At 48.5% G+C, this 23,433-nt stretch overlaps 1 protein-coding gene across 3 annotated transcripts in view; it reads left to right on the forward strand.

Annotated features, from left to right (window-relative positions):
- The window catches only part of SYTL1 (synaptotagmin like 1), a 329,086-nt gene that overhangs the window by 124,859 nt on the left and 180,794 nt on the right, over positions 1–23,433 (forward strand). For 2 of the 3 annotated variants that reach the window (XM_085645622.1, XM_085645621.1), the window contains exon 2: positions 19,305–19,865. In XM_085645622.1, coding sequence (XP_085501748.1) covers positions 19,678–19,865 — 188 coding nt within the window. In that variant the 5' untranslated portion in view covers positions 19,305–19,677. Of the gene's footprint in view, positions 1–12,624; positions 12,674–19,304; positions 19,866–23,433 lie in introns of those variants that run through there. The other variant, XM_085645623.1, reaches the window with a different exon arrangement.

Below are 23,433 nucleotides of genomic sequence, written 5' to 3' on the forward strand. Positions count from 1 at the left end.
TTTCGTCGAACTCAAGGACGGGCTACTAAGTGAGCAACCAGGCTCCGCCCACTCCTGCCTGGCAGAGCCCTTGCGGGAGGAGGTGAGGGTTGACAAGCCTACCTTCCTTCCTCTTTCACTCCGTTGGAGTACGCCCATCGTATTCCATCAGTCACCACCCAAAGTGAAGCCTTGCCCTCCCAAAATTCTGCTATTATACCAGGGAGAGACAGGACAGAGTGACCACAGAGGAGAACCACGTGTAAAATGCTTCTCTATTTGAATACTGGGAAAGCCAAATTGTTCTCCTGCAGATTGTAGCCCAAAGTGTTACCCTGGTGCTTCCCTTAATCATATGGACCATGGCCCTGTTGGAAGGCCACCTGCATAGCTGCCAGCCAGTGCTGGAGGGGGGAGAAGTTACCCGGTACTGATGCTCGCATCAAGGTACCTGTTTCGTCTAACTCAAGGGCGTGCTACTAAGTGAGCAACCAGGCTCCGCCCTAGAACCCCGAGGCCAAACCCAAGCCCCTCCAAGTTCTGCTGCCTCACCTGCCTGTTAACACGAATCCCAGGGCAGACCACCGGCCTATAATCCATGCTTGGCCATGCCGAGCTAAAATACCTCTGAACAGCCTGACAACAAGCTAACCACCAGCATTGAGTTCTGAATGTTTCTGACGCTGCCAAGAAACATGCGCATAACTAAAGCAACTGGCACCATGCCATAAAAGTAACAATTCAACTTTCTATGAAACAAACGTGCCCTTGTGGCGATCCGAGTAGTGCTCCCGCCAAGCCGGCAGCCCTACTCAGGCAACCCGCACCCTCTTGGCACTGACACACCCCCGCCCCAGCTGCCCTCGAGTGCCTGGTCGTGTGTAGCCACAACCTAGGTTTCATCACTGCGTCATACCGGGGTATGATGACCCATCTAACTCGACTGCTGAGTGCCTATTGCACCATCGCAAGTATGCCTTTGCCTGCTATGAGTCTGGCTGTAAAGTTGGAAGGCATTGACCCCCCAGCCCAGGGTGAAGATGTCAGCATTACAGTACCTGGTGCTATAGACGGTCCCTGACCCTGATGGGACAGAAAGCAAATCCCTTGCTCCTGTTGAGCACGAACCCAAAACCAATTGCTCACCATGGTTTAATACCTTCCTGCTGCTAATCATTCCTAGCTGAATGTTGACAAATCCATGTTCTGTAATGGCACTACTTCGCAGCCTGCACCATTCTGCCAGTGCCGAAAAGACCTTTGGCATGCTTCCTGGCCTCATCAATCTTGCCCTGTTCTAGCAGCGCCCGCTTCAGCCGTGGAGCAAACAACTCGCCGGTACCCCCAAACTGGCCCTGATGCGAGACAAACCGGGCCAAGGCACAACAGTGGGTGTACTAACTAATAGCAGGTCTAACAGCGTCAACAGGCATCCTCAGCTTACAATAGGCGTGATGGAGTGAGGGTATCCAGTGAGAATCAAGATGACAACTTCCCATCTGACCGACCGTGGTGGGAACCACTCCTGTATATTCTAGTACACATGGTCCCAGTTCACCTGTCACTGCCTGATGCACGTGACCTAGGTACATGGTCCCCAGCATGGCGGCATGCCATTGAGACCACCATCCAGTCCCCGATAAGTACCACTATCTGCCTATGCTACAATCTTGCCTGTTCCTTCCTGCCCAGATATACCACGCGATGGTTGCTCTCCTCCGTCACTTGGCCCGACCACACCTAGCAGAACAAACACAGCGAGAGGAAGCAGCCTGTGACCTACCCCAAGACTCTACGAAATCCTCCTACCAAATGACGTGGGAGCTCGCGGACCCCTATTGCTCCAGGAATTGGAGGGGGGGGAAGGGGCCGTCCTATCTGGAGATGTGTGTAGTGGAGGACCGCGGCCTAGAGTACCTATTGTAGGGTGCAACGATCGCCTGATGTGTCTGATACGAATAACCGTAGTAACAACTCAATCAGCAAAGGGCTAGTTGCCCCCCCCCGTCTTACAACCGTGCGTGACAAGCGGGGGGGTTAAAGGAAGGCTAACCCCGGTCAAACACAAAGCACCACCACGTGGCTGTGCCCAAAAAACCACCAACCCGCATCAAACCGACCCGATGGAAAGACAACCAGCGCCTAAAGCTCTACCCCCGCGGATGACCCTGCACATATATGAAACGCACGCCCCCACGCATAGTCTGAGATAGGCCGCAAGATGACAGAAAACATCAACACCATATCTAATGTCGCTTTGACCGCCGACTGCGAGGAGACACGCATGCGGCAGCCCGGAGGACACCACACCTCAAATCGTTCCAAGACCGCGAAACATAGCCAGACAGGAGCATGTTGCACCCGCTCCCCATGCTCAATATAAGGGAAATCGGGAACACAAATTAATGACTAGTGTAGCCAACCGAGTCGGTAGCTGTGCTGAACACCCAAGGCCTCCCCCAGGGCAAATCCGGTCCTCACCCCGGAAGCGTGCATTGCAGGCCGAGGCAACTTGTGCGTGCTTGCACCCCGTGACCACACCCGAGTGATGCACCCGGAGTCCCCTCTTGTGTCGCTGCAACCATAAAACATCATGTAAACCTGTCCCTGGTGACACCCTGAGTACCTGCACCCGGGTCCCCCTGTGCTTGAGGAAGCTATTCTGTGCCTAGGTGACGCCCCTCTCGACTGGTGATTTGCTGTTTCTGTCATTGCATGCCGATATAAGATCCAGCAAGACATCCCCGGCACGTCAGGGGTGTAGGCTTAGTCACTGGTAGTTAGTTGCCTAAGAAATCAGCAGCAACTGGGCTAGTGAATAAAGTTGCAACGTTAGCTTAGAGCGCTGACTGTTGCTTAAGATGCAGGCCCCTGCCTAATATTGCTGCACATACCAAACATGATACCCCTAGCCATACATATGAGACTGTAAATCCTAATCAGTCACTTAGAAGTTGCATCTCTATTACAACAGTCTACCAAACTACACTTTATCACTGCATAGTCCCGACCGCAGGAGAAACCGCGCTGAGACCAGACAAAAGCCAAGCTCCTGGACTGTTTTCGCTATTCACCAGTTTTTAATTTGTAAATGAATGTGTGCCTGTGCACGGGCCGCTGCTCAGAAACCCGCGTCCAGCGCTAGCACGTTTCCACAGCCCAGGCTGCTTAGACTGATTAAAATTATCCATAACTGGTGCACGCATCCACGCACACAAAGCTGCTGGATATATGGATGAAATGCGCTCATGGCGAGCCCCGGCACCTGGACTGCAAGGCACGCGGACAGGAGGGGCGCCCAAGCCAGGCGAGGTCCCCCCCTCAACCGGATAGAACTGGAGGTGCCGGGGGTAAAACCCGGGACCGGCCTAGGTGTTGGTGGCGCCTTGTGCAACCATGTTTGTTGGCACCCCCAACGCCACCTTCACCACGCATTCTCTCACTAGCCCCCTTTAACAGTGACCACGTCTCCCTAACCACACTCAGCTGCATTGAATTAGTATATAGCGACACTCCTACCCTTGTAGAGTGTCCGAACACTTTGCATCGCACACACATTACGCAGAGCCAATAATTCATATGCGTGTGAATCGGTGTATCACAAATGTTACCTAAGCCAAAGGACTCAAGGTGTATGAGTCTCATGTCATCCCTACTGGTAGGCAATATAGTTAAAGGATGTTTAGTGCAGAAAATCACATGCTCAGAGTCGCGTTCTGGCCCAATTACCTGTTTTGCCACAATAATCAATGTTCTAATAATGTATGCTTTGCAAATAACCAAAGGATGCCTCTTTTGAAAACAGTGACCTGCTGACCTATTTACATCATACGCACTCTGTAATCTACTTGGCACACGTTCTATGCAGCAGGCAAATTAACCCTCTGCACGAACTTCACCGAAGTCAACCTCAACTATACAAATCCTGCTCGCTCTCCAGGAAGAAAGAATCACACGCCTTGTCCTGATATTTATGTGAGGCCTGGAATCGCCGCGGGGGTGAACGGAGCATCCGGTGCTTCAAGAAGCGAAATAAACTTCCAAACCCGGCACCCCCCAAGACAAGCACTTGGTGCGCTGGGCCCCGGTGCACCGCCCTACCTAACAGCAGGCCAATTGCTTATTCACTTAATCTCCACAGCCGTTTTGGCCCCGATGCTCCTAATGCCAGCCATCTCTGTATTACAATAATTGTCCTGTTCTTGCTAACACTCCTAGAAATTGCAGTGGCCATAATCCAGGCTTACGTCTTCGTCCTTCTATTAAGCCTCTATTTACAAGAAAACGTCTAATGGCACACCAAGCACACGCCTATCATATAGTAGACCCCAGCCCTTGACCCCTCACAGGAGCCAATGCAGCCCTTCTCCTAACCTCCGGCTTAGCAATATGGTTTCACTTGGACCAATAACCTTAATAACACAGGGAATTATACTATTAACCATACTCCAGTGCAGACGAGACATCATTCGAGAGGGCACATTTCAGGGGCACCACGCCCTCCTGTACAAAAAAGGGGCTTCGATACGGAATAATCTTGTATATTACATCAGAGGTCTTCTTTTTCTTATGGGTTTTTTGAGCATTTACAACTCTAGCCTTGTATAGGCTGAGGAACAAAAAGTCCTCCACTACTAGCCGGCCCCATACAATGTGACTCACCCCAGCGTAAGTGGTAGGCATGGATTGTCTGAATACGAACCAAAAGTGGAGTGCGAGTGGAGCCCCACGCTAACCCAGCAGAGCCCTGCCTCGGGGGCCGCCCCCCCCCCCCCCGGGTGGTGACCCGCGTTCAGGTCGTTATCCACTACCACCCCCGCGCGGGAGGGCCCTGGCACCCGGATGTGTGGGACCGCCAGCGCTGCTCACGGCCCGCCACCCAGAGACCACGCTCCACGTGCGCAACAGGCCGCCCCACCTCAAAACAATATGCCTAAATAACTAATTTCAGGAGATTCACATAAGGATTGTGACAACATCCACACGCTATCGCGTTCCAAACAATTACAATTATAAGGGCGGCCCTGTGTCATTCTCCGCCTGCCGTGTGCAAACCAATTTGTAGAGCCCCCGAATATGTAGGACACATGCATATTCCACCTTAAGATATAGGGACGATGTCAATATGGCACACTTCTACAAGACTAGTGAACGCTCTTGTTCATAAACACTACCTACGATGGACATCGGAGTCCATCACATGAGCTTGCAACAGCCGTGCACACTACCCGGATCTAAAACAGACCAGCAAGAAAAGCAGTCTGCTGGACAGCCCGGTGCGGATCGTTAAGGATAATGACACCCCAGAGATGAACTAAAGAACACAGGGCGGATAGAGGCCTACTCATTGACTGCCGCAGTCCTGCCCCTTCTCTCCTATAGTCCTCCGAACGCTTCTTCCACTCTCAAACTTGACCCCCGGTCACTTCCATAAAAGTGCAAGGCCCAGGAGCCCTTCTGGCGCCATCTCAGTAAGATCCCGGCTCACGCGGTTACTCACAGGCATGTTTGCGCAGACACAGCCGCTGCTAGCAACGGCGTCAGGGCAGCGCGGGTTATTCCCAATGGTGCCACTGCTAACTACGCAAGGGGCCTACAACAAAAGCACTCGAACCTGCACCGATGTAGCACCCGCGCTCAATGGGCCTACACTCACACTCCCCCTCCAGCGCTCAGAGCCCTTGACAATCCTGCGCCATCGCCGCATCTTGGCGTGGGGGGGGGGGGGGGGGGGGGGAGGGCCACCTTTTTTAAAATGGGCGCACCCATTTGCAACCTTAATCAATGTTCAAATAATGTACGCTTGCGGTGTATCTGCAGTTCTATACGAACGTGTGTAGCTCACTGTTGAGTATTAGGACTAATATAAATTGCGAGTAACAAAAAGAGGCCTCCTTTGCAAATAGTAACCAGCTGACCTATTTACATCATACGCACTCTGTTATATACTTGGCACACGTTCTTTGCAGTAGGCGTATTAACCCTCTGCCCGAACTTCACAGAAGTCAAACCCCCCAACTATCCAAAATCCTGCTCGCTCTCCAGGAAGATAATTAATCACACCAGTAATCTTGACAATTATGTGAGGCTTGCTAATTGCCGCGGAAAGAAAGAAACGCAGCATCCGGTGCTTCAAAAGGAATACTAACTTACAAACTCGGAGCCCCCAAGAAGCCAGGACTCGCTGCGATGCCTTAAATCTGGCCCTGCCGGGGCCTTCCACACGCAATCGAAGAGCTCTACCAACTGAGCTACCCCCATTCGCATTATGACCCGAGCAGCGCGAGACAAATTCATTTGTAGGGGGTGCTACACTAGTCGCAACAGACTCACCGATGTGCTAACACTGGTCCCCGCACCGAAGTCGGCAGGCCAAGCTGAAGTGCCACATCCACTCGTGCAACCCGGTGCCACAGCGCAGCGCCGGAGTACGTCATCCAGGCGCTTGGCGCGATACAATTCACACTAACCTCGCTGTCCCCAACGCAGACGGCGGCGAGGGACTCGGACGACCGGCAAGGCAAACGAGCGGACAAGAGGGCGAGGAGGGGGCGGGGACCGAATATGTACCCCCCCCCTTGGCTCCTCCCCGCCGGAAGCAGCTACCTGACTGGGGTCTCCCTAGGTCAAGCCCAGGGACACGACCTCCCACCCCTGTGCCTTCCTGTGGCACTAAGGCGGCCGCCCTCAAGGGGCGGGCCGCTGCGCAACCCCCCCCCGGGCAGCCTTACAGAGCGTTCCCCTCCGAGCTATCTGCATATCTGGGAGCTCCCTGTGTGAGGCCAGCCCAGACAAACGTCAGGGCCTGGTAGTGTTCTCTTAGTGCCGCGCAGGGCACCTTTCTGTGCGTTGGGTGATTGTTGGTCTGTACCAGGCCCGGTTCTAGCAGGGGGGCCGAGTGGGCCAGGCCCACCCAAACAGGAGGCTGGCCCACCCAAACATGAGCCTTGGCCCTCGCAGTGAGGACTTGAAGGCCAGTAGAAAATGGGCAGTATAATTTAAAACATTCCTCCGAACGTTGTTTTTCTTCCAATTCTGGGAGATCCGTGATTGGGCTTTGGCTCTTTCTCACAGCCATCCCCAATCACCCAACTCCTTTTAGAGAGGTGGTTTGTGGTGCAAGTACAATAGGGGCATGGAGAAGGGGACACATTCTTTATTTGGCACTGAGTAACTTTTGCCTAACACCCTGCTGCCTGGATTATTTCAGCATGTAAGAAAATGAATGAATGAATGAAATTGAATTTATATAGCGCATGGCTACCCTGAGGCCTCCCAGCGCTGTAGAACGGACAAGGCAGGTCAGCAAAGTCGGTTAGAGCGATGTTTTGAAGAGGTGAGTTTTTAGGAGTTTACAGAAGGCCACCAGATTTTTTTCCTTCCGTAAAGTGTCAGGAAGCGTGTGCCAGAGTTTTGTGGCATTAAACGAGAAGGAGGGTCCACCCCATCTTGATTTCCGTATTAGCTTTGGAGTGGCCAAGAAGGAGGAGCTGGACCGAAGATTTCTAGAGGGTTGATAAGAAGTGACAAGGGAATGAGTAATGACCGGGCCAGTTTTCCACATGTCTCTATGGGCCAGGCACATAGTTTTGAACTGTATCCTGGCTGAAACTGGGAGCCAATGGAGGTTCCTGAGGGCTGGCTTGGCAGATTGCCATCGGGGCACTTGGAGAAGTTGACGGGCAGCACAATTCTGAATTGTTTGCAATTTGTGGATAGTGAATTGGGGAGCTCCCAAGTATAGAGCATTCCCGTAATCAAGGCGGGAAAGTATGAGGGCCTGTACCATTATCCTTCTTGCCTGAAAGGGCAATAGGGGAATGATTTTTCGTAGCATTCTCATAAGGCTATAACAAGTGGCTGAGAGCTTAGTGGCCTGATGGTTAAAGTCAAGGGAACTATCCAGCCACACGCCAAGGCTCTTGATCTGTGCCTTAGGAACTGGGGCCGGGCCAAGACAAACTGGCCATGAAGGAGTAAATATAGAGGGAGTGGACAAATGAGGGTTGCCCAGGAACATAATCTCGGTTTTGTCCCCGTTGAGCTTAAGGCACGAGAGTTCCATCCACTCGGCTACTGCCTCTAGGCAGGGACCTAGGGTGCTAGACGACCCCTCAGGATTGTTTAATGACACTACTAGCTGAGTGTCCTCTGCATAGGTGAAGATCTTAAGGCCGAATGGGTGGACAATCTCCGCCAGGGGACTCGGGTAGATATTGAATAGCGTAGGACTCAGAGCAGAGCCCGGAGGAACCCCACAGCTCAGAGGCAACCGGGTGGAAACCACTTCTCCTTCAAAGATTTGGAAGAAGCGATTGCTGAGGAAGGAGTGGAACCAGGTTAGTGCCGTGCCTGTCACTCCCACGTTTTTAAGACGATGGGACAGGATGTTATGGTTGACAGTATCAAAAGCAGCACTGAGGTCCAAAAGGACGATTGCCGCTGTGCCTCCCTGGTCCAGTAACCTCCTAGCCTCCTCTGTTACTGCTAATAAAGCAGTCTCTGTCCCAAGCTGGGGACGAAAACCTGTTTGAGAGTCATGTAGCAGATTATTGGATTCCAAATAATCAACAAGTGTGGAGTTAATGTGTTTCTCAATCAGCTTGCTCAGCCAGGGAAGAAGGGAGATTGGACGATAGTTGGCCAGATTAGATTGGTCTAGGTTAGGTTTCTTCAGTAGGGCCCTGACCATTGCACATTTCCATGTGGGGGGTACCATACCAGTGATGATGGAAGAGTTCAAAATATCAAGGATTACTGGGCGAATGGGGTTGATGACTAGGGTAAGAGATTGCGGTGGGGCAGGATCAGAAGGAGAGCCTGATGTTACCCTGGAAGTGATCAGATCCAGTGATTCCACATCCAAGAGGGGAAATCGCTCTAACGAGCATTGAGAGTTGGAATGAGGGCCTCTTGTTCTGGTTGCCATGGGTTTTGTCAGTGTGGTTGGAAAGGACAAGTAAATCTTTTGGATTTTTTGGTGAAAAAAGGCTGCCAATTTATTGCAGCGAATAAGTGCTCCATCAGTTGTGGGAAGTTTCTGAGGTAAGGTGGTGAGTGATTTGGCTATACGAAAAATCTCTTTGGGAGAATTAGCAGCAATGCCTATTTTCTCCGCAAAGAATGCAATTTGGGCACGTTTGATTTCTAATTTGTAAAGCCTGATTCCCTCTCTGTAGACAAGTTTACTAGCCTCTGAGAAGTTGTGTCTCCATCTTCTTTCTAATCTTCTGCATGACTGTTTTAAATCCCTCAATTTGGGAGAGAACCATGGGGCTGTTTTCAGTCTGCTTTTCCTATGAGTGGGTTGTTTAGGGAGTACTAAGCCAAGGGAGCTTTGGATCCAAGTGTTGAAGTTCTCGCTAGCCAAATTAAGGTTGGAATTACTAAGTGGTCTAGTGTCTTCGAGAACTATGGTTCATTTGTTAGACACAAGTCTAGACCATTTCCTTTCCAGGGTCGGCACTGCTCTCTGGGTAAGGGGTGTAATAGAAGTCTCCCAGCAAAGAGGAATCAGAAAGTGATCCGTCCAGGGAAGTGGGGTAGGGGTACCTACGACAAGATTGTCCAGGTTACTGAACACATGGTCAAGAAGATGACCTTTGTCATGTGTAGGGGCAAATCCTTTCTGTCTGAGTTGGAATGCTTGAAGGCTCAGCAATAGCTCATTGGTTACGTGATTGGAGAGGTCATCTAGATGGATATTGAGATCTCCAAGCACTGTGAAGTTAGCTGGAGCCAATGCTAGGTTGGCGACTGACGTCGAGAGATTAGAGCAGAATTGCCCTAGGGGTCCCGGGGGGCGATAGAGCAGTAAACCAGAGAAGGTGCTCGTTGATGATAACTCCAGAGAGAAGGCCATGCTTTCACAGTCAGGTAACGCATTCATAATGGTTCGACAGTTGAAGGTGTCTTTGGATATAATGGCTAAGCCCCCACCTCTGCCGGTCTTGCGGTCAGCTCTGAGTATTGAATAGCCCTGGGGAAGGGTTTGGATAATAGCAGGATCAGCTTCAATCTGAAGCCATGTCTCAGTCAAGAAAAGGGCGTCTGGCTTGAGCTCCTCTATTAATAATGCTAATTCAACCGAGTGTTTCGGGAAAGATCTGCAATTTAAAAGATACATCCTGAATGGGATATTGGCCTGAGGCGCATGAATATTGTGAGGTTGGAATCGAAAATTACAGTGAGGGCAATGGGAAGGCCTATCGGCAATGTTCAATGAGTGAAGGCAATTGTGGTTGGTATCCCTTCTCAGCGCATGCAGAGATTGGGAGTTGTAGGTTATGCTGTTTCTGGGGGGATTAGCAGGGATTGTGGCCCCTAGGCCCGACCAGGCGCGGACGGGCTTGCCTTAGGCGTGCCTTCGGCACGCCTGCGGCGTGCCCGCTGCGCGCGTCCGCTGGGCGTCATCGCCATTCAGTGCTGAAGTAGAGGAACCACAAGAAAAGCTAGAGCGTCACCCAGCAAAGATGGCCGCCCGAGAATGTCCCTACCAGATAGTAGTGAGGGTGAGTAGATTCCCTCAGCTCGGTATTCTCCCTCCACTCAATCAGCACAGGAGTTGCTGCGGTGGACCGGGGAGTCGTCGAGCACAGAAGAAACAGTTTCTAATACAGTAAGTCAATTTTTAAAACAATTCGTGCAATTTAAAATGAGCAGCAAAGCACTAGCGCAGCATCATAGGCCGAGCTAACCTCTGCCTCTCTATCCGCTGCGCGTCTGCGCCATTCCATGCTGAAGTAGAGGAACCACAAGAAAAGGTAGAGCGTCACCCAGCAAAGATGGCCGCCCGAGAATGTCCCTACCAGGAAGTAGTGAGGGTGAGTAGATTCCCTCAGCTCGGTATTCTCCCTCCACTCAAACAGCACAGGAGTTGCTGCGGTGGACCAGGGAGTCGTCGAGCACAGAAGAAACAGTTTCTAATACAGTAAGTCAATTTTTAAAACAATTCGTGCAATTTAAAATGAGCAGCAAAGCACTAGCGCAGCATCACAGGCCGAGCTAACCTCTGGCTCGTTATCCGCCAATTTGTTTATTTTGATTCACCTTTCCTGACCCCCTCCAGCTGCTTATAAGATCAGGCTGTGAGACAAAGTTTGACTAACAGAGTAGGTAAGATAATGTGTTACTATTTGCTTTTATTTTTAAAATCTGCACAGGCCCAGCAAGGCATATACTTAGTGTATGCTTCATTTACATTGTTTTTATCATTATCATGGCCTGGGATGCAAGACAGCAATAAAAATCTACAGATAACTGGTGATTAATGATCCTGCCGGAGAGCAATCCTCTGCCTGATGGTAGTTTTGAAAAGCAGATAAGCTGTATTTTATGTGGAAAGCTCAGTGGGTTACTGCTTGTCACAGAGATTTTTGTGTTACTTGCAGTTCAGAATTTACAATCCTAACATAGGACAGTGACCTATGAACTGTCATCAAAGTGCTTCATACAAACATGAATGGTATAGTTAGAACTTTACTTTTTTTGTGTTACTACATAGTTAGAACTTTCATTATTTTAATGTTGCAAAGAAGAGTTTGGGCCGATATACATTATTATTAGTAAAGCCAACCCCCAACCACTGGGGTATGTTTTACATCCTGAGTTTGTACTTCCGCAGCCTAAAACCTCTTAAAATATACTGCCCACCCGTATGGATGACGTGATTCCTACACCTTGTAATCCTCATTGGCTTAAGTGACATTCCCCGTAGACTGATTTACATACTTGTATGATTCATTGTCTCTGTACAATGTGTGCATGGTGTAAATTATTGTTACACCCTACACTGATATGAGTAGCGCTATACAACAAATGAAATGCATACGAGAGAAGGGCGACAGAGAGATGAAGGACACTGTTGGAGGGTGGTAGTAATGGTATCTGCGGAGAAAGAGGTCATTGGGGAGGTGACAAAAAAGACTTTTGCACTGGTGCTAAAGCCGGCCCAGTCATGGCCTTTCGGTTTTATTTAATTAGCAGTCAGGTCATTAGGGCAACTGTGGAACATATTTTAAAGTGCATGCTAATTATAATTACTGCTATATTCAAAGTTTTGGGTTTGAAGGTGATTTTACTAATATTTTTTACGGGAATAACGAAAGTGGAGCTGGATGGTGGATGATATGGGGCTGGGGCCCAAGGTCAGCTGTAAGATAAGGTGCACAGGAGAGGGGTGGTAGAAAAGTGGATAATCGGGCTTGGCCTGTTGGAATTTGAGGGTTTGCACTTAGGTCCAGACATTGCTCTTACTTTCAAATAACTCTCCACATTCTCTGTATACACACAGAAGTGTTCCTTTGTGTCATGGTGACTATTTGCAAGTAGATATGATGTGATCTAGGGCTTGTAGGCTACCACAAGAAGCGACAAATTAGTCCCGTAGTGGCCCACCCAAATGCACCCTTCGCCCACCCAAATAAAAATTCCTGGAGCTGGGCCTGGTCTGTACCATCCTTTGCTGCCCTGTGATCTAAGTAGAATCTGTCAGAATTACTGCTACCGTGCAAGGTGCTAGAGTTTACAAGAAGCAGCCTCGTGTGTGGGTGGTGATGATAAACATCTGTCTGTGTTGGGTAGGTGAGTCTGCCGCCCCACCCCCATGTCCGCCCAGGCCGCACCCATGCCCTCGTCGGTGGTGGCACTCCCTCTCCAGCTAGCCTCGCAGTCTCTCGGCTTCATTAATCCTCCGGTAAGGCTCTCCGCTTTATTTGTTTGCGGGTCTCTAGGCTGTGTGTTCCCGTTTCTGATTCATGTAGGTAATCGTATTTATGTAGCGCTTACTACCCCTGAAGAGGCGTCGAAGCGCTTTTTTCTGATGTATGTCTGATCCGTGTTTATCATGTCTGCTGTCTCATGCATTTCATCACTGTGTGCCGCGTGTCTCTTTATCTGTGAGTCTATGTGTGACTTCTGTTTATATCTGCTGTCTGTCGCCTTACTCACCTACGATCTGATTCAGGTCCCAGCGGCCATACGGTCTTTGCAGTCTTCAGTCTATACGGTAATTGTGTTCGTGTCCAGCCTCTTTCTGGGCCGTCAATCTGCAACCTTTGATTTTTTGCCTACAATCGTCTGTCTTTGATCTTTGTCGCTGTCCCTCTGTCTGTCTCGAGTATGTCTCTGATCTTTGTCTCTATTTCCTGTCTCCACACCCCGCATTTGTGCCTTTATCTCTACAGTCACTTAACACGGTCTGTCTCCGCAGTCTCTGGTCCCCTTATCACCGCAGACTCCGTCTCTGATCAGTGGCTGCGGTCTCTGATCTTTGCCTCTTCCGTCGCCTGTCTCAGATATACCTCTCAGTCTACGCAGCGTCTCACTGTCCCAGCGGTCTCTGGTCCACGTCTCTGCTGTCACACCCCTTCTGCCTTCTTTTTTTTGTGTCGGTCCCTCAGTTTTCGGTCCGTCTCTGCTGTCTCGGATCCCTGTCGGTGCAGTTGTCTTTTTCTTACCGAAGCCTCTATTTTTACTGGCTCTGATCCGTGTCTCACCACCACTGGGGTTTCAGATCTGCGTCTCACCTGTCTCTAAAGTATTTCTCCGTCTGCTGTCTCATTCTCTGATCCACGTCTCCGTAGCCTCGTCTGTTTCTGACCCGTGCTTCTGCGCCCGCAGTCTCGGGGCTCTGTCCTCGGGTCCTGGTCTCTGAGCCTGGCTTCTCCGATTCTTGTCGTCGCCTACCTCTGTCCCATCTCTCTGCAGTCTCTGGTCACTAGCTCGGTACCTCACGCTTCGGATCTGTGTACATAGATGGGGTACCTGCACTTGTTCAGCTGGGATGGGAGAGTACCTGCGCTTCTCAGCAGGGGGGACAATACTTTTAATGCGAGAGTACTGTCAGTTCTCCTGAGCATACTGGTACCCGGGGGAGGAGTGACAGCGCTGCTCCATTTCCTTATTATGCACTTATAGTCATCGAAATGCCCCAGCAGCCGCCTGCATCTTAACACGGCGTCTGTCTCTAGCTTCTGGTGGAGACATTGCAATCTCCTGTCTCGGACATTTGTGTTTGCAGTCTCTGATTCCATGTCGCTTCAGTCACATATGTTTATCTGTGCGCAGTCGCTGGTTCTTCTTCGAACGGTCTCAGGGGAGTTCCCGCTGTCTTAGCGCCCTCGTCCGCTGCTCTGTGGCAGAGGAGCTCGGCCCAAACTTTGGGGCAGATTTACAAGAACTGGCGCATCCCTGCATATTAGCAGAGCTGCGCCAGTTAATTTGCGTGACGGAAAAATAGCCTTACGCCACCATGGATGCGCCACATTTACAATGCAAAAACCAAAGGAAATGATGGACGGAGTGTTGAACATTGCAAGCACTCACCCCCAGTCAACTGATCTGGGTTTAATCCATCACCGTTCTTTAGCCCACTCTGCCACCCCAGTTCAGACATGGCCGTATGCAAATCAGTCTGACCCTGTGCCTCATGGGAACAGTCCAGCCCGAACTGCCAAGCCATGTCTTCCCTGGACCGGAAACAAGCTTCCTAGGACCGGTTTCTGGCATTTCAGCCGTCTTCAGCCAGGCTTGCTTGAATCCAGTGGCAAAGTGAGCAAGGGACTCACGTCTGAGCATACCCTGCCAATGCGGCACACCGTAGCGCAAGGATAGACAGATATGTGATGCATCTTGTGAGTGTAAGGGCAACGCATTGCTGGAGTCGTGTCGCAAGTATGACGCAACTCCAGCAATGCTCAGGGGGGGCCTATACTTGCTGTGTTGCTTCACTCCTTACGCCTGCTTCAAGCAGGCGCAAGGTTTTGACGCAGTGGTGTCGTAAAAGTGAATCCGTGAACTCTTGTAGAATTCACTGCGTCACTTTTACGAGGCTTCCTTGCGACGGAACGCACACCCTACATACATCATACCTGACGCAGGTATAATGTAGCGCAGAGCTTTACAACGTGACGCATTTCCCTAGATGCGCCACGTTGTAAATATGTCGCATCGTGGCGCATTGTGTACAATGCCGCTGTGTCATAGAAGTAACGCAACGGCGGCGTAAAGTCGGCGTAAGGGGCTTGTAAATCTGCCCCATACTCTGTAAACCTGGAGGGGGCAAAGCGGGGGTTCATTTATGGCAACGGGTTCAAGTTCAAGGCTTGCCTTGCCAGTAATAAGATTGGGTCCAGGAGTGGCCCGTCTGTGGGGAGGGGATTGGCTAGGGTTCCCCTGGTTGCTGCTGCGGGGGTTGCGATGCTGTGGCCGGTGGTGAGTCCTGGAAGGTTTGATCCTGGTGTTCTCTAGACATACGGTTCTTTTCTTCAAGCGCTGACTGCAGGGCGGGCTGAGTGGATCCCTTAAGGCAGGGCCATCTTAAGGAATTAAGGGGGCCCTTGGCCAAACGTATTTTGGGGGCCCCTGTTCGGAACAGCTTTGAATTTATGACCCAGTTTCAGCTATTTCATGCCCTCCTTCCCAGATGACTGATAATGCACAGGCTCACTGGTCCATATTCTAAATGTGTTTACATCTAATATTTGTAACACAGCAGCAGCTCATTAATATTACTGCACATACTCTCTGTGACATATGAATATGTGAGGTCCTTTTTTGATCTTAAAGAACCTTTTTTTATTGCTGTTGCATGAAAAATAAGCGCCACATTTCTCTGCAAAATGTGTGTAATAGACTCTCACAGGTCACCCACTTTAAAAACATATGAAAGGAAAAGGGTATTTGAAACAATCTGTTTAAGAATGATTCAAGGTCATCATGGCAAGACTCTGCAGAACAGAGCTGGCTCTATCAGCCCCCCCCCCCACCTCCCTGAATTGCTGGGACCCTGGGCCAGAGCCCACTTTGCCCACGCCTTAATATGTCTCTGCCGTAAGGCCGTGTGTAGTAGGGTTTTTTCCCCGGATATCAGGATTCCAGGCCTTCTTGAGGTTGCTAAGGATGTCACCCAAGATTACAGGGAGTGACCCCATTTAAGATTGGCGAACAGGTGCAGAGGGCTTCCGGCGCCATGACTTTCGCCCCTTTTTGAACTTTGATTATGAGACTGTTGAGACTGGCTATCCTTGTATCAATCCCAGAAGTAAAGACTGCCAGTGTGTTTATTTAACTTGATTTGAGTGTCCATTTCGTGGGTTGATAGTTTAGGGTTTTCACTGTTAGTTGCAATGTTCTTAGCAAGGTTGCCCATCCATCTGTAGAGTGGTTTTGCTTGTTAGTTTGGCTAATATGTGCAGGACCGTGCACCTCTTCTGGGGGGCGAGGGTTAAGTACTTCTCCTGGTCACTGCCATACCTGGCTATCATAGCTTCCCATTCACCCTTGGTGAGCAAGGACAGGTTTTGTGAGGGTTTTACTTCCAAAATATCCAGATTGATTGGACTATCTGAGAGAGCACTACTAGCATGCCCTGGTGGGTTGCATTCTTGAGGTCGGCCTGATTGCCTGCTGCTTCTGTGCTGTTGTTTAGCTGGAGGCCTGCTTCATTACAGGAGATTGACCCAGATCCATCGGTGAGAGATGTGGGGGTAGAGGACATGAGCTCAGTCGGTGCTCTTTCCTTGGCCTCCATTGCTTTAAATAAAAGGGAGAAGTCACCACTGCCCTTGCTATCACGTGGGTTTGGTGGACCGTCAGTAATGTCCGCACCTGGGTCTAAGCCTGAGTGCTCTGGTGCAGTAAAGATGAAAACAGGTTGAGTTACCACACTCTGTTTACAGAATTTTGCAGTGCTTGAAGACGTTCTTTCCTGGTTCGGAAGGGCTAGGTTGAAAGCTGCTGCGCCCTTCTTGTAGTTGACTTTTGTGTTGGCGAGCATGTCGAGGTTGTCCTTAGCTATGAAGCTGCATGTAGGTTGTAGGATCGGCCTGTCAGGAATGACTTGGGAGAGACCGCATGAAGCAACTTGGTTAATGATGTATATGTAGTAATCCGGCACACGTAAGGAAATTAGGTATCACAGTTGTATAGCAATAATGTAGTCTTCAAGAGTAGTGTCTTCAATCTTGATCTTAACAAGTTGTTTATTGTAATCTTCACAATAGCCTTAAGAATAGCTGTAGCCAACACCTTCACGACTTCATTATGGCTCCATATCATAGATATTCCAGGTAGACACTTTTTATTGGAGTGCTAAAAACCATCACTCCATCTAGAGCGGTAAATGCTGAATATAGCAATATGTAAATCACATAAATAGCTGACATTACTGACCCTATTTGGGGTTTCATAGACAGATCACTGACAATTATGACACCTAGGCTTTTTTGACAGTCCTTTAGGGGTTGAAGCCACGCCCATTGCACAAGGCCAGTAATGAAGGTTCAAGATCAATTTTCATTGTTCGGGATCAGAGTATCAGTTTTCTCGGTGTTGCGCTTCAGGTTATTCCTGCCTCAGATAAAATGCATAAAAGCCCCAAAGTTTTCCTGAGAAGCAGAAGATCCATCAGGTTTGAGTAATAGTTGAGAATCATCTGCATATTTGTATATTGTGCAGTTTATTTCCATAAGTTCTACTATTGGATAAATGGGGTCAGGGAAGATCCCTGTAGTATCCCACACAAATCCAGAGCCTTATAAGGGCTCAAGCGAACAGATTGAGTAAGACCATTCAAACAACACTAAACCCACTCAAAGGCAAGGCCACCTGTGGCGGCAGCCTCAGTGCCAACACAGGACGAGTGGGGCAAGATGGTAGGGCAGCGCCGGCAGACACCCGCAGCAAATGCATCAATGTCAAGTTACCTACAAGCGCTATGCGCATAAAGATTGAATTAAGTAGTATTTACAGAACATAGACAAAGGTGTGGTCCCAACGTGCCCAGTGTACCTGACCTATGCCTGCTGATCTGTTCTGTACTCTCCCTGTCCTGCACGTCTCATTACCTCTCTCTACCCATCTACCCTGCTTTCTCATTTATTTAGATTATGTTGTCTCTCCTCTATGTTCTCGAGTAACAAACTCCCTCTTGCATTAAGGCAATGCTCCGAATTCTTGGTTTTTCGGAAAAAACTCAAAACATTTTTATTCTAGTAAATTCCATCTTCTCAGTACTAAATACTTAGTGTGTTGAGACCCATGATCTCTCCCGTCTCCTGCAACCGCCAACCTTTTCCCCTTTTTCTTCTTCTGTGCGCAGAGATACTCTTACACAAGAGTCGATTCTAGCGCGGTATAAACTTATAAATAAATAAATAAATAAATAAAATAAATAACCTTACCTATCCCTTCCTGGTGACCTTGCGAATGAGCTCACTCACTTTTCCACAAATAGAAGTTCCCCTATGTAACTTCGTGAGCTCCTCCTCAGCTCTCCTTCATTGTAACACTGTATGTTCCAACCCTGGTACATGATTATCCTTGTTCCCCTATAGCACCCTTGACACGTGTTGCCTGTGTATTTAGCTGCATTCCCAAAATGATTATATGTTTCTTTTAGTTTTCCCTCCTCGTGCATCTGCCCTTTCATGACATGTGCCGCGCTCTGCCCCACATTGACGCATTATATGAAGAACTATCAAAATAAATAAATTGCAATAAAATGCAACCACTCTCATCAAATACCCACTGCAGTCAGATGAAGTTTTGTCATATTTCTGCGGACACAGCCTTGGTCTAATGCAATACTTTAGAAGCCGAGGTCTTCAAACTGGGGGGGTGGGGGAGGCTTACATGATCTCAGGGGGGCTCCAGGCTCTGGCCAAGAGAACCATAATGCTGTGTTTTAAGTGTTAAAAACATGAGCGGCAGTAAGCCACTTTGTAATGGGCCGCCACTAACATCTTTTGTCATTTATGTTCTGGATGGGTGTATGTGTAAAAGACGTACCAGAACTTAACTGCCATGTTTAAATATGTTTAGATATATTTAAACATTACCAATTTAGCAGAATGATTGTGAAAAAAATTGAGGGGGATGATGATTTTTTCTTTTTTCTACAGGGGGGGGCTGCTAAATTAAGAAGTTTGAAGACCACTGCTTTAGCGTGTCATGGCGGGTAAAGGTTAGATAGTCCACACATTGGGCAGGTGGGCACGGCACTGATCATGATACTGTCTGTGGTAAGTGAGGTGTCCAGGTTCTTAGATCCAGGCAGATATATGATAAGGAAGCAAGCCACTGGACCCCGGCTCCCACACTTAGCAACTGTAGCTCAAAGAGGTAAACATGTATTTTGTGGTGACTCTTCTGTCAGGTGTCACTCATGGCAGCTTCCCGGGAAACCCTGTGTTAATATAATTGGACCTGGATTTGACCTTGTTTTATAGTTTGAGAGATGAGTTTAAGCTATGTTCTTTGTAAGCATCTGTGATAACCAATCCTGCTCATTTGTGACCCTAAACCTGTGAATTCTTTCTCTGTAGGCTTACATATACTCCCAGGCTAGAGAAGTGTCTGTGAGAGGAACTAAGTCAACTTCCTAAGTCCCCAACTGTCTCCATTTGAGGATGTGGCAGCTGCTCTCCAATCAAACTCAGGAAGTGTGGAAAACTATTCACCCTGTACCAGTGTTCATGGTCCGTCCACACTGCTGCGCACCCTTCCAAACTCCCTAAGCTGACTGTCACAGAGGTCGGAAGGTGGTGCTTTGTAAGGGGACATTCTTGGAGAAGTTCTCTGGATTCATCTTGAGTGTTTGTGCTCCTATCTTGAAAAACAAACCGTGTTTTGGAATTTCTTGTCCATATCTATCTGGGCGTCAAGAGACCTTGGAATTTAACTGCCTAGACGAAAATCATGAGCCAGGCAGACATACCTCAGAAAGAAAATGGCGGGGTGTCACGCCCTCGGCCGGCCATAGCTAATAATACCGACAGCGAGTCTCTGCTGGATCTGAGTTACCTGACAGAAGATGAGCAGCGCACCATCGTCAAGGTACTGAGCAGGGATACCCAGCTCAGGCAGAAGGATGAGGGGCGCGTGCGGTAAGAATAAGACCTTACTTTTTAAGAGGACCTAGTCACTTGGACAGTATGTGCATGCATTAAAAAAAATCACAAACAAGCAAATGAATAAAATAGAGTCCCAAGGCAAAGTTGTCAAGAATGAGGATGAAAAAGCTGGGGAAATTTAACAGATGGAGGAAAAGAGATAGAAAACAGGGCAGAGAAGCAGGGTTTGGGAAACAAGTATCAAAGCGATGAACAGAACCAGGTAAGAGGTAGGATATTAAGAAGTAGGAGTGTTGTGAGTTGTGAATCCTTCTCTGCTCACATTGTGCCTTATGAATAGGCTTTCCTGTTTTCAGTTTCTATTTTTGGTGAATTCTGGTGGTGTTTTTTAAGTGTTTTCCAGTGATTTCAAAACCTCAAAAAAACTGTGCTTTTCAGTGGTTACTCATTTTCGCGCCATAAAAAACAACTGAAACGGTGTTTTACCGGTGATTATGGAACGCTTTGCGTTTAATATTGCTTGCTTTCTTCATTGATGCATGGTATATAGACAGTGTACGTACAGTGTAGATAAGGTCCAAATACATTTTTACAACTCGAAGGTTAAGTCAGCACTTTCAGAAATTTGCCTGAAAAGGGTGGCTCTGTGCAAGGCACACCTCTTGAACTGCGGGGTACAGAGAGAACGTTTTGGAAATGAGAGATTTCTGGGGGTGTTGGGCGTTGTAGGCAAGGCAGGCAGTTCTCATAGTTCATTTAGAATCAATGTGTTGTCATTTGAAGAAAGTGAGAGCTTGGTGAAATGTTCATGGTTTTGGGCACTCCTCACAAATCATGTAGCATGATGGCACGGCTCTGATTAAAGCTAGGCTGGTTTTCACTGCTGTTTTTTTTCCACTCTGAGATTTATATAGTGCTAACTTGACCTGAAGGTATTGAAGCGCTTCACATGAGCACCTGTTGCGTTATACAAGGGCACATTCATTTTTGTTAGGGACGGGTAGATTACATGATTTGCCCAGAATCACAGGATGTTGAGCGTCATTGCCGAGACTCTGACCACCGTTCGCCAGATTTGAGGTCCACCGCCCTAATCATTAGACTACATCCTCTCCTGCTGTTATGTTCAAGGTTTATGGAAGCGCTACGATAATTATCGCCGGCTAGCGTGGATTTTTATTGCTGAGATAGCGTGCTATTAGCAACGCTTATCTCAAAAGCAATAAAAAATCCTAGCGCTAATTGTCAAACGTGAGATTATCGCTGGAAACCCAGCGATAATCCCACGAAGTTTGGCGATAGCTTGCTGATAGGGCCTCACATACTTAGCCATGATATCCACCTTACATAGGATATCATGGCTAAGTCAGTTTCAAAGCAGGCGTAAGGAAATTAGCGATAACAGAGGTTATCGCTACATATCTTGTCGCCATGCTGCTTTGCGTGAGGCTTGATAATGGGAGAAATGTCCTTAGTGACATTTCTCCCGTTATCCTGGGGAGGAACGCCCACTTTGCATCTCATTAGAGATGCAAAGATGGGCGTTAGGAATTCAGGCGCTAAGGCAAGGTTTCACGCGATAGCGTGACCTTGCTAATATAGCGATAAAATTATCGCCGCTTTTCGGCCGAAACCGGCCACAAAAGCGGCGATAATTTTATATCGCCACCTTGTAGATATGCCCCTTATTTTGGGGCATATTATCAAGACAGGTGATAAAATTATCGCCGCTTTAGCGGCATAAAACTGCTGCTAAAACTGCGATAATGGGCTTGATAATATGCTCTATGGAATTCCAATTGAAGCCCATGTTAGATGTGAAGGACGTCTAACCTGAGCTTCAATTGGAATTCCATAGAGCATATTATCAAACCCATTATCGCCGTTCTAGCGGCAGTTTTCTGCCGCTAAAGCGGCGATAATTTTATCGCCTGTCTTGATAATATACCTCTTATTTATTGTCTTATAGATCGCAAACTCCACCCAATGCTGTTTCAGAGCACTCTACAGAGGAAAGGTGTCAGAGCACAAGGCAAAAGTCAACAATGTGTTTTGATTGGTTTATAAAAGAACACATTGTTTACTGTATAACATTGGTTTATAGATACAGAGGTTTACAGTACATGGAATGCATACATTTTTCCCGATGGTTAAATGCATATTTAGTGGAAGATAACGTGGTTTCCAAACAAACAGTTTCATCGTTATTGTTTTAGTCTGCACGTTTTAGTTCATTCTGTATGCTCTGTCTCTAGTTTTAAGCACTTTTTGGTCCAGTCCCGATGTGAGAATCTATCAGTGCTCATGGCTGAAATGAGTAGGTCGAGCTTTATAGCACATCACACCTCCTGCCTGTCCTTTGGGACTCGAGCCAGCTTCTTCTTCACTAGAGAGAGAGGGCGCATCCCCTGTCAGAGGGATCAGGCAGGCTGTAACCCCATTTCCAAGAGCCTCGGAGAAATTGTGTCACAGGTTTTCTACGCTGGAAAGACGACCCCGCACACGCCCAAGCTCTCTTTTCGGCGGGGCCTCCCTGTTTTGTCGGCAAAAATGGTTTTCTTTCGTTTACCTCATACAGATAACCAACTTGTCTTCCGTAGCGACCTTAACTTGGTAATTGTGTTCAATGCATTGCAATGCAAAAGTGAGTTGGAACCCTCAGTCAAATTTTAAATGATACAGTAGAAGCTCTGCAAAATAAGAGTCGAACTTTGAAAACAATTTTCGTCCCTTGTCACGTATCAATCCTGATATATTTCTATGTGCCTCTTATAAATCCACGTGATGGGCACAGGAAATGCATTTACATCTTTCGATAGGACCTGTACAGTGAGGAGAGGTCAGCATTTCCTTAAGCTTTACACCTAGGAAGTCTTTCTGTCGCCAAGCTAATTTTATTTAAACAATGAACACACTGTCACACTTTCATGTGGCTGCAATCTGCACTTGTTGTGATATTCATTATCCTAAGGAACAAGGTCGGCCGTTTGAACTTGAGCACTTGAGGAAAAGCTGTGAATAGGTTAGTCTGCGCCCTGCTGCTACGTATACACTGCCCGATGCCACGCATTCCTCCAGGGGCATCCATTGCTAATCCCTTTCAAGCGTGTATTCCGAACACCTCGCGGCTGTTGGTGGCATGCCCCCATTGTCATTCCCCGTCCCCCTACACTTCCCCAGTGTGTTACCAAACAAAGGCCAGGGCCCTCCCCTTTCACGGAACTGCGTGGCTACGAGCAGTGCGCCCCGAGCTCTCGTTGTGAGTGTGCTACAAGCAGACACGCATTTGTTACCAGTGGCATAAAGGCCCACGTCACGACTCACGCGCCGTAGTTCCGGCAAGGGAACCCCCGGTCCCTGACTGCCGTTCGGACAGAGAAAGGCAGGAACCATCGAGGCCTCGGTGCCACTGCTCCTGCTGCATTAGTGATCGCCACGCCCCTGCTTATTATGTGCACTTGCTGTCAATGTAGCTACTGAATCAGAAAGTGGGATATTTTAAATTTCTTTCAGTCCTTTACTCCACTGTCAGAAACATGCATTTAAATCTGCTGCTACTTGTAAAACCTCAGCCACAAGCTTAATTTACTAGACTGCCCCT

Source organism: Triturus cristatus, chromosome 3_1, assembly GCF_964204655.1.
Source record: "Triturus cristatus chromosome 3_1, aTriCri1.1, whole genome shotgun sequence".
NCBI classification, from domain to species: Eukaryota; Metazoa; Chordata; class Amphibia; order Caudata; family Salamandridae; genus Triturus; species Triturus cristatus.